Here is a 12121-nt window from a genome sequence, read left to right on the forward strand (position 1 = left end):
CCTACCTGATCTTGGATCTCCTGATATGCTTCTAGACCGGGCGGGAGCCCTGGGCTCATATATCTCCGAGCTCAGGGTTCTCTCCCGGGACAGCATGCCAAACCTGCTATAAATGCCAAGCATATAAGTGGGAACTCTTGAAATATAGCTGTCGCCCAGTATCAGTGTCTTTCCACCACAGCACTGTAATGTTGCTTTAAGAAGTTTGTGTGAAAGATTATTGAGGTGGTTTCTATGAAAATGAACAGTGCCATCTTTGAACTTGTTTAAGATGGAGGGAATTTAAATTTTAATCAACAACATTTGAAGAAAAATCCAGATAAATATTGCTTGATAAGTAAATACATTTATTCTACGTCATTTCCAAACATGTTGTACCTTCAAAGATGATTTTATGAACCAAACAGAATTAAGGTAAATAAGAGTGTTTTGTATACATGAAAGGCCAGTATCAATCCAAAGCTAATCAGTGAAGCTATTTTTAATTTTTTCACAATAAACTGTAGAAATGTCATTTCCACCACTGTCATTTCCATCACCACACACATTTAAAAAAACATATTTAAAACGTTCTCAACACACCTTAAAAGTGAATTCACAATGAATAAGTTCATGCTCTATATAATATACAAATTCAGTTTATTTATTTTCTAATAAGCTCTTAACCAAATTAATATTCAATTTTAAAGTGTGACAGATGCACAATTTATTTAATTGACAAATGTATAATTATATATATATATATATATATATATATATATATATATATATATATATATATATATATATATATATATATATATATATATATATATATATATATATATATATATTGTGGAAAGATTGGTTAAATTAGATACAAAAATGATCTTAGACTGTTTGACTGCCTTAATTTATTTCATTTTGAAATAAGCTGTTTATTGAGATGTGCTAGAATTGACATTTGTTCAGTTCACGATGGAGAAAAATGTGTCCTCTTACAGATCTTAAAACTAGACAAATTGTTTAAACTTATAAGGCACGTTAATTTTGAATAAGTTTTTTTACTCAACTTCAAAAGGCTAAAAGTGCCCGTAGTTGAAGAATGGCCCATAAATGTGTTACTGTTATTTATTACTATTAGTTAAGAAATCGGTATTGCTTATTTTAACAAATGAGGGTTTATGGCCTAGTCCCATGCTGCAAAATTCACATTACAGTACATGATTTTACTCATTTTCATATAAAACTGAGCAATGAGAGGAACAAATGCATACTGCTGAAAGAAATGACGCAATAATCCCTTTTATATTTCGATGAATGTTTCTTCAGAATGATCAGAAGGCAAAATCGAAATTGAAACTTAATTTTGATTATTTGCACAGCCCTAGTAGCCGTTCTCAGACTTGAGGATTGGTTTGTGAGTCTAAACTAGCTCCCGCTGCACCCCTAAACTGGTCGAAAAAGCTTGCGAATGTCTGTGACCTTGATCTGTGGGGAATGCAAGCACAGTTGACAGTGCAATTTGAAAAGCCATGCCACTGCGTCAGCACCAGGTTTCCAACTGGAATCTGTGGGCAGGAGGCCCAGTCGCTCAGGAGCCCTGGTCATTCTGAGATCAGAGAAGACCAATAAATGACATCAACCTCACTAATTTAAAGGGAGAGTCTAATAGTCAACAGTTTTCAGCCTCTCTCGTTGGCTAGTGTGCTGTATTATTAAAATAAGTATTGAACACATCACTGTGTTTTTCATTAAGCATATTTCTAAAGGTGCTGTTTACTTAGTTTAGAAAATAAGTTATGTGAAAATAAATGAAATGACACAAGGAAACAGTATTAAACACATGAAGAAAGGGAGGTGTAGAAAGGCATGGGAAGCCCAGACAGCAGCTGAAATCTCTCAGTAGTTGTTCAGCACCTGCCCCTCATCAGTCTTAATGGATATCAGCTGCTTCAGTCTCAATACCTACATTACCAGATGATGAAGATGAAACCTGGATAAACATTTCAGAGTAGCCACACAGCCAAGGAAACTCTCAACTGGTTTCAGAAAAGAAAATAAAGCTGCTAGAGTGGCAAAGTTAATCAATTAAGATCAAGATTAAGAAAATAAGAAGTTGATAGATAAGACCCACTAACCATTAAGAAGAAAAAATCAGTTAAATACATTAAAAACGGTAAATACAGTTAAACACATTCAGCACTTTCTCCTTGTGTCATTCTGTTATTACACACTACTAATTTATCTTTTTTTGGCACAATTTTGTCAACACTACCTTTAGATATAATCACCGGCCACTTTATTAGGTACACCTTACTAGTACCAGGTTAGACCCCATTTTGCCTGTAGATCTGCCTTAATCCTCCGTGGCATAGATTCAACAGGGTACTAGAAATATTCCTTAGAGATTTTAGTTCATATTGACATGCTCATTGACATCAGCATCATGCAGATTTGTGGGCTGCACATCCATGATGCAAATCTCCTGTTTCACCACATCCCCACAGTTACTCTATTGGATTGAGATTTGGTGACTGGGGAGGCTATTTGAGTATAATGAACTCAGATGATTCGCCCTTTATGATATATAGAAGATGGGTACACTGTGTTCATAAAGGGATTGACATGGTCAGCAACAATACTCAGGTAGGCTGTGCCGGGGACACGATGCTCAATTGGTACTAATGGACCCAGAATGTGCCAAGGAAAATCCCCCACACTATTACACCACCAGCAGCAGCCTGAGCCGTTAATACAAGGCAGGATGGATCCATGCTTTCATGTTGTTGATGCCAAATTCTGACCCGACCATCGGAATGTTGCAGCAGAAATCAAGACTCATCAGACCAGGCAACATTTTTCGAACTTCTATTGTCCAATTTTGATGAGCCTGTGTGAATCGTAGCCTTAATTTCCTATTTTCAGCTGACAGGAGTGGCACCTGGTATGGTCTTCTGCTGCTGTTGCCCATCTGCCTCAAGTTGTTATTTGAGTTACTGTTGCCTTCTATCTGGAACCAGTCTGGCCATTCACCTCTGACCTCTGGTATCAACAAGGCATTTGCGCCCACAGACCTGCCGCTCACTGGATATTTCCCCTTTTTCGGACCATTCTCTGTAAACCCTAGAGATGGTTGTGCGTGAAAATCCCAGCAGATCAGCAGTTTCTGAAATACTCAGACCAGCCCGTCTGGCACCAACAACCATGCCTTGTTCAAAGTCACTTAAATCACCTTTCTTCCCCATTCTGATGCTCGGTTTCAGCTGCAGCAGATCATCTTGACCATGTCTACATGGCTAAATGTATTTGTCTACATCCCTTTGTATATAGTCAACCCTATATGCTGTAAAACAGTAATACTGTGCAATTTTAGTATTTAAAATAGTTTTTGTTTCTATCAAAATCATTTTCACACACAAAAATGACATTGTTTCATTAATTTTACAACATTGCATGTACAAAGATCTGAAATGGGTTTGATATCAGAACATATTACAATCAATCAATCAATCAATCAATCAATCAATCAATCAATCAATCAATCAATCAATCAATCAATCAGCTAGTAGTTTAAACTGGAGAAATTGCTGTTACTTTAGTCTTATTGCAGTCTTGTAAAGAATCCTTTGTGTTTTTCAGGGAAAACCTGTCCCAGTGGGAGCGCATTGTGCAAGGGGAGGACGTCTCTGCGTGGTCATCAACCGAGGAGGCTGAAGTGAGCGAAACATCAGACAGTGGACCAGTTAAAGTGGACAACTGAATCTGTGGCACCTTTCCCACAGCACCACCCACAACCTGCCAGAGACACTGGACTTCCTGTGGACAGTCCCACTTCCTGCAGAGACGGGAGGAAGTGCAGAGGGCAGGCGGACGAGGATACTTTCAGAAAAAAAATAAACAAAACATAATGTTACCTCAGCGGGTGATGGAGGCGCACACTCTAATGACATCAGGGCTCCCTTGTTGATGGCTGGGACTCAAGTCCGGTTCAGCAGAATGGGCGTCATTATTGGCAGTACTTTCCCTTAAGAGGTTGCTTTCTTTTAGGCTTTCTTTTTCAGTTTATTTCGTGGTCTTACGTTTTGAAGAGGCCTTAAAAACGAACCCGAGTTACGATCTGACTCGTAACCAGAAGACGGTTCGTCTAGTTTAATATGGTACATTTTATCCTGCTGTGGTCGAAAACGTTGTACGCGAAGCTACTTGAGTGGATTTCTTTTTTTAAAGATAGACACAAGGAATGTTTAGTCAAAGTTAAGGTGCATGAGGCACAAAAAAAACATCGTTCTGGTGGATGTTTTCTATCATATTTTGAGCAAAGCTGTTTTACAGTACTTGAATGAAGAAATACAGCCTATTCTGAGTGGAGATGAAAACAAAAAATCCCCTGCAGCGCGTCCTTCTGAAGCAAAAGAGCTTTTGTGACGGTCTAAGTCTCGCTCTCAACCTTACTGGAGTCACACACAAGTCACGGCGTTCCTCGCTGAAATCTGCAGCATCTTCCAACCTGATACGAAGTTCAGCTTTAACCCATTGAAAGCCACTGGAGTCAGAACTCAATACGGCCTGATTCGTAATGTAATGTAATGCACTTTTTTTTCTTGCGTCGAACCACATACTGTAAATTTTGAAGGGATAGTTCACCCAAAACTGAATATTCATTCATTCATTCATTCATCCATTTATTCATTTTCTTGTCGGCTTAGTCCCTTTATTAATCTGGGGTTGCCACAGCGGAATGAACCGCCAACTTATCCAGCAAGTTTTTACATAGAGGATGCCCTTCCAGCCGCAACCCATCTCTGGGAAACATCCACACACACACACACATACACTACAGAATATTCAGCCTACCCAATTCACCTGTACCGCATGTCTTTGGACTGTGGGGAAAAATGGAGCACCCGGAGGAAACCCACGCGAACGCAGGGAGAACATGCAAACTCTACACAGAAACGCCAACTGAGCTGAGGCTCGAACTTCTTGCTGTGAGGCGACAGCACTACCTACTGCGCCACTGCTTCGCCCCCCAAAACCAAATATTCTGTCATTACTTACGCTTCTGTTGAACATAAAATAAGATATTTTGAAGAAAGCTAAAAACCTTCCAAAGAAAATTGACTTCCAAAGTTGTTATTTTCTAATATGGAAGTCAGTAGTCATAGCTTTTCATCTTTCTTCAATATATCTTCCCTTGTGTTCAACAACAAAGAAACCCAAATATATAAAGTCACCTTTTTGGCACAGCCATATCCCCCTGCAGCCCAACACCAGTTACTCACTGAAGCTAAGCAGAGCTGAGCCTGGTCAATACCTGGACCACATGAGAAAACTAGGTTGCTGTTGGTAGTGGTGTACGTGAGGCCAGCAGAGGGAGGTCAACCTGCAGTCTGTGTGAGTCTTCATGCCCCAGTATAGTGAAGGGACACTATCTGCTTGTTAAGTGTGACGTCACGTGAAGCAGCTTCCAGGTCCAAGCAATATATCAAACTGTATGGGGAGACTCGTCAATAGTAGTAATAAACGTTAAAAAAGCACTATAATACTTTCGAAAATAACAATTGCAATATACAGTTGAAGTCAGAATTATTAGCCCCTTTATTTTTTTCCCCTAATTTCTCATTTACGGAGAGCTGATTTCTTTAATACATTTCTAAACATATTAGTTTTAATTACTCATCTCTGATAACTGATTTATTTATCTTTGACATGATGACAGTCAATAATATTTGACTAGATATTTTTCAATACAGCTTAAAGTGACATTTAAAGCCTTAACTAGGTTAATTAAGGTTAACTAGGCAGGTCAGGGTAATTAGGCAAGTTATTGTATAATGATGGTTTGTTCTGTAGACAGTCTGGGGAAAATTTAGCTTAAAGGGGCTAATAATTTTGACCTTTAAATGTTTTTATTTTATTTTATAAAAACTGCTTTTTATTCTAGCTGAAATAAAACAAATAAGACTTTCTCCAGAAGAAAAGATAATATCAGACATACTGTGAAAATGTCCTTACTCTGTTAAGAATCATTTGGGAAATATTTAAAAAAGAAAAAAAATTTAAAGGGGGCTAATAATTCTGACTTCAATTGTATATATCCATCAGGGGTGTCAAAATAAATTGTTTCTTCGGTGCACCGCGATGCAGATGGGGACAATTCGAAATCGGTTTAGTAATAGATCATAACCGATTATTACACACTGACGTCATTTATCTCCTATGCGCGATGTAGCAGTAGAACACTATGGCGAAGGAGGCGAGGGCTAGTAAATAAAACACTCCTACTATTTAAAAGGTAGATAATTATGCACAGTTCAACTGCTTGTGAGTTTGCTGAAAAGTTTTTCACTGACACTGAAGAAGGCAGAGCACACAAGCTGCTAATTCACTAGTGAAAAGCTGTAAATCCATCTCTCCCTCTCTCTCTTTCTCTCTCTCTCTCACTTTGGACATTTGACCCGCTGGTGTGTTCGTGTAATAACTTTTCCTCTCCTCTTGGCTGTTAAAGCAATACTTGTGCATCCTGACACGAGCATCCCTGAGGTGCGAGTTTTCTTCACCGCATCTATTACGGATTACACGTGATAACCGCATATTATGCGCATATAGATTGTAACCGTGGCTGTTTTTTCCGCGTCACTCAACGGTGAACAGCGATTTAATTTCTAAAGCTAATCGCAACCCTTTCTGTTGAGCAGGTGAAGACAATGGCTAAACACAGGGGTGTAAGACCTCGCTTGACAGTGCTCAAAGCAAACAAGATGATATTTACATTAGTTTTGTTTAATGCATTCAAAAAGAGTGTTTTCTTTGAGCCGGTCAAATTAAAGGTACAGTTCATATATCTGACTGCTTGTATTAAAAGACAAAATTGTATTACAAATAATATATAAATATTAATATTTTTATAGATTCAAAAAAATTATTGTGTTGTGAAGAAAAAATCTAATTATGTATGGAAAGCATTGTCAATGCTCTGAGATGTACCGAGATATCAAATTGAACCGACCCGATGGCATGATAATCGTAAACCGAACCGTTAGACCAGTGTAGGTTCATACCTCTAATATCCATGCCTAATATTCGATGGCCAGAAAATTATGAATTTTTAATAAATTGTTAAAATTTTGGCATTTGTGATGTCCAGAAACCGATGTATACACTATGATTTGATAAAAAAAAAAATCACTTTAATGTGTGATGTGACTTAAAAGTGTCCATGAACGAATATTTTCTCAATTCAAATGAGTAGCGGCTTGGACCAGGAAACTGTATTCCATACTTATGACTTACCATGACTTAACAAGCAGATACTGTCAGCGCCGTCTTTCGGATGAGACGTTAAACCGAGGTCCTGACTCTCTGTGGTCATTAAAAAATCCCATAGTACTTCTCTTAAAAGTGCAGGGGTATAACCTCGGTGTCCTGGCCAAATCCCTCTATCGGCCCTTACCAATCATGGCCTTCCAATCATCCCCATTCACCGATATGGCTGTATCACTGTCTCTCCACTCTACCTGTAGATCTAAGTGTATGCTGCACACTGCTGGTGGTGTGAAGAGACCCTCCCGCTCATGATTTTGAAGCGCTTTGGGTGTATGGCCATACACTATAAATGCGCTATATAAATATACAATACATTACATTAGGGCGGGTAAATTGCAAATTAAAATTTTTGGGTGAACTATCCCTTTAAACTCAAAAACCTTTTAGAGTGCCCACATTTACGCATCAGAACACAGATAGGCTGTTCAGAAAGAGAGGTCTTCAAAAATTGACCCTGGTACAACTAGAGAACTATTTTAAAAAGTCTTTAAAATGGCCTTTTTACAGTAAGAAAGCTGTATAAAGTGTTACTGAAATACAGTTTCAATGCCGAAATAACAGACAAACAGCAGCATGACTTTTTTTCATGATTTTTAGATGACGTGGCCATTTTTCTAATACACTTCAGGTCATCAAAATCAGTTTTAAAATGAATATTTATCATAAAGTTAGTTTAAAAAATGACTGGATCAATATGCAAATAGAACTGTTTTTAATTACGAAATTTCCTCAAATGATAACTTTTATAATTCAACCCAATCTGTAACTGACACACAAAATAATAATAAAATGACTGCATTTATAGAGTAAATATATAGAGTGCATATATACACTATGCCACGCCTTAAAAACAACAGCAGGAGATTAATCAATTCACCAACAATAAATAAATAAATAATAATAAAATCGAAGCAAGTGTCTCAAACTTGATTCCTGGAGGGCCGCAGCTCCGCATAGTTTAGCTCCAACCAGCTCCAACTCACACCTGCTCAATCGTCTCTAGTAGTGTTGAACACCTTGATTAGCTACATCAGCTGTGTTTAATTAGGGTTGGAGCAAATCTGTGCAGATCTGCGGCCCTCCAGGACTTGAGTTGAGACCTATGATCTACAGTAAGAGAGTTCTGCATGTTTGAAATATTCTATTATAGAATTCGATAGAAATCCTAAAAAAAACATTGCTGCAGTACTTACAATAATGACACAGAGATGAACATTTTCCAGTGTTCATGCTGTGGATTAAGCTTTAAAACCGTCATTCCCAAATGATTCACAGGCTTTAAGATTTGATGTCTTCTTTACACAAAATCAACAGCAGTTTTCCAGTTTTACCACTCTAGAAGCACCTTCTGTTGAATATCATCCATTAAAGTTTTTTTTTTTTCTGAGAGAGAGATAGTAACAGTAAACAAGGGACTGGAGCGTGGTAAATGGCCAACTAAATATGCATCTGACTTGCATATTTTTAAATTATTTAATCTTCACCATAATTTGTTCAAAATCAAATACAGTTTAATACAGGCAAAATGATTAGCCCTCCTCTTGTGAAACTACTTTTTTTTTTTTTTTTTTTTACATTTCCAAAGTGCTGTCTAACAGAGAGATTTTATTTCCAACACATTTTAAAACATAATTGTTTTAATAACTAATGTCTAGTTTTATTTTTGTTCTATTTTCCAGGATACTAGTATTCAGTTTAAAGTCACCATGAAATCAAAAGTTACTCTTCTTATCTGTATGTGTATAGTAGTTCTTTACATAAATAATATCTGTGCTCTTCATTCTTTTGTAAAAATTCATAACCTTTAATCAAAAACCATAACTTTCCCTCTTCCTCAAAATGACTTTTCTTTACATCCTGGTAATTCCTGGAGTTACTTTAGGACTGAACTATCAGTCCTTTAGGATGGGGATATCAGTCCTTTAGGATGGGGATATCAGTAATTTAGGATGGAGATATCAGTAATTTAGGATGGAGATATCAGTCCCTTAGAATGGAGATATTAGTCCTTTAGGATGGAGATATCAGTAATTAAGGATGGAGATATCAGTAATTAAGGGTGGAGCTATCAGTCATTTAGGGCGGAGGTAATAGTACTTTAGGGTGGAGCTATCAGTCATTTAGGGCAGAGCTATCAGTCATTTAGGGTGGGGCTATCAGTCATTTAGGGCGGAGCTATCAGTCATTTAGGGTGGGGCTATCAGTCATTTAAGGTGGGGCTATCTGTCCTTAAGGGCAGAGCTGTCAATCATATAGGGTGAAGCTGTCAGTCATTTAGAGCGCAGCTGTCAGTCATTAGGGAGCGAGCTATTAGTCCTTTAAGGCAAACCTGTCAGTCCTTTAAGGTGGAGCTGTCAGTTCGTTAGGGCGGAGCTATCAGTCTTTTAGGGTGGAGGTATCAGTTATTAGGATGGCGATAGCAGTAATTTAGGGCGGAGCTAACAGTGCTTTGGGGTGGAGCTATCAGTCATTTGGGCAGAACTATCAGTTATTTAGGGCGGATCTATCAGCCCTTTAGAGTGGAGCTATCTGTCCTTTAGGGCTGAGCTATCAGTCTTTTAGGGTGGAGCTACCAGTCATTTAGGGGAGAACTATCAGTCCTTTAGGGCGGTGCTGTCAGTCCTTAAGGGCGAAGCTATTAGGATGGCGATAGCAGTAATTTAGGGCGGAGCTACCAGTCCTTTAGGGCTGAGCTATCAGTCTTTTAGGGCGGAGCTATCAGTCCTTTAGGGTGGAGCTGTCAGTCCTTTAGAGCGGAGCTATCAGTCCTTTAAGGTGGAGCTACCAGTCATTTAGGGGAGAACTATCAGTCCTTTAGGGCGGTGCTGTCAGTCCTTAAGGGCGAAGCTATCATAGCAACAGTCTTCTTTTAACGATCCAATCGCTCCCTAAAGAAAAAAATCATGCACTGCCCTAATTTTTTTTATTTTTTTATTTCTGTAACATTTCAAATGGCTGTACAACAAAATAGCGGTAAAAGGACAACCTTAACTTCATGGTGACTTTGAAGTGCAATTTAAGTGCAATATATTTATATAAAAATATACTGAAACTTACAATTTCTAGAAATAGTCCGCAGCTGGAAGAGCAAGCGCTGCGTAAAAAAAAACATACGCCGAGATAATTGGCGGTTCACTCCACTGTGGGGACCCCTGATAAATAAGTGACTTAGATAAAGGAAAGTGAATTAGCTAAAAATAGTTTTGTTTTTTAACACAAAACTGCTTTTTTTCTGCCAAAATAAAAGAAGTCTTTCGTCTGAAGAAAACAATATTACTGGAAATACTGTAAAAATGTCCTCGCTTTATTAAACATTACTTGGGCACTATTTTTAAAAGACTACAAGATTCACAGGCGAGTGCGTCATTTTGCCTGTATTTCACCTTGGTTTCTAATGGCCAAAATCAGTTTGGTGGCTTTTATTTATTTCTTTTGTACCTGTAAGAAGCATCTGCGGAGGATGATGGAGCTCTGACTGACTGATGGCCTTCTGTAAATACTGCAGGACTGATGAGCGAATGTAATCAATACTGTCACAAAACTGCTTCAAGATGCCTGTTAGTTTTTAAGTGTACCAAAGGCGTACACCGTCAGATGTGGGAATGTTAATCATGGCTTCCAATGGTTGTGCGACATGCTCACTGTGTAGAGATTGAGTTTGGAGATGTAAGCTACATTCTAATGGTGCTATCTTAGGCAGCCATGCACTTTCTGATCCTGTGTGCATGCAAGTGTGTGTATGCTTGCGTGTGTGTGTGTGTGTGTGTGTGTGTTTGCTCTGGAGTAATGCTACCAATCCCACCTACAGAGTCAGCACCTCGGTCACCAAGATCATCCACAACCAGTTGTCTTTTCCCCTCATATGCACTATGTTTAGAGACTATTATTATTATTGTTAATAATATTATTGCGCCTATTATATTATTATTATTATTATTATTGCCACAGTTATTGATTAATACCATTGTTATTTTGTTAATTAGAGTTCGATTTTAAATTAACTTATATTTTTTATACAAAGTTTAGCATTTTTTGTTTTGTTTTGTACAGAAACAAATTGTACATTATGGAACAAAGCGAATGGTCATTTAGAGAATCTGCATAATGTCGAACGAGAGAAATGTCTCGACTCTAAATGTAAGAGCAGTGATTACTTTTATTAAATATTTCTGACAAATTCAAACTGTGTTTGTGTTTTTATTCTGTGAATTTGGATGTGGGCTGTTTGCAAATAGAGTAAACATGCTTTATTACAAATAAACACTATTTTTTACATTTTTTTTAAATGTCTTATGGCGTGTGACAGCAAAAATGTAGAAAAACAACCCACAGTAATAATATAAAAATAGCGTGAGAGTGATTAATCTTATTTGTTGGACAAATTAGTGTTGAACATGTCACCATTTTCTCAGAAAATATATTTCTAAAGGTGTTGACTTTAAATTTTCCCAAGATGTTGGCAACAACCAATGCATGGCAAGGTAAGGCAAGACAACACAACACAAGTTTATTTACAGTTGAAGTCAGAATTATTAGAACCCTTTCAATTTTTCCTCTTTTTTTTTTACATTTCCCAAATGATGTTTAACAGAGCAAGGAAATTTTCACAGTTTGTCTGATACTATTTTTATTTTTCTGGAGAGAGTCTTATTTGTTTTATTTCGGCTACAATAAAAGCAGTTTTTAATTTTTTGAAAAACGTTTTAAGGTTAATATCATTAGCCCCTTTAAGCAATTTTTTTCAAGAGTCTACTGAACAAACCACTGCTATACTGTACAATAACTTGCCTAATTCCCTTAACCTGCCTAGTTT

At 37.6% G+C, this 12121-nt stretch overlaps 1 protein-coding gene and 1 long non-coding RNA gene across 2 annotated transcripts in view; both read left to right on the plus strand.

Moving 5' to 3' along the window:
* pde10a (phosphodiesterase 10A) overlaps positions 1–4180 on the plus strand; it is a 114109-nt gene extending 109929 nt beyond the window's left edge. The window contains exon 22 of the mRNA NM_201102.2: positions 3622–4180. Coding sequence (NP_957396.2) covers positions 3622–3742 — 121 coding nt within the window. The 3' untranslated portion in view covers positions 3743–4180. The remainder of the gene's footprint in view (positions 1–3621) is intronic.
* A 5020-nt stretch (positions 4181–9200) lies between these two features.
* On the plus strand, positions 9201–11491 carry LOC141377103 (uncharacterized). The gene is made up of 2 exons (XR_012389098.1): positions 9201–9653; positions 9973–11491. It is a non-coding gene; the product is annotated as an uncharacterized lncRNA (long non-coding RNA).
* The last annotated feature ends 630 nt before the right edge of the window (positions 11492–12121 follow it).

This window comes from Danio rerio, chromosome 13 (genome assembly GCF_049306965.1).
Source record: "Danio rerio strain Tuebingen ecotype United States chromosome 13, GRCz12tu, whole genome shotgun sequence".
Classification (NCBI taxonomy): domain Eukaryota; kingdom Metazoa; phylum Chordata; class Actinopteri; order Cypriniformes; family Danionidae; genus Danio; species Danio rerio.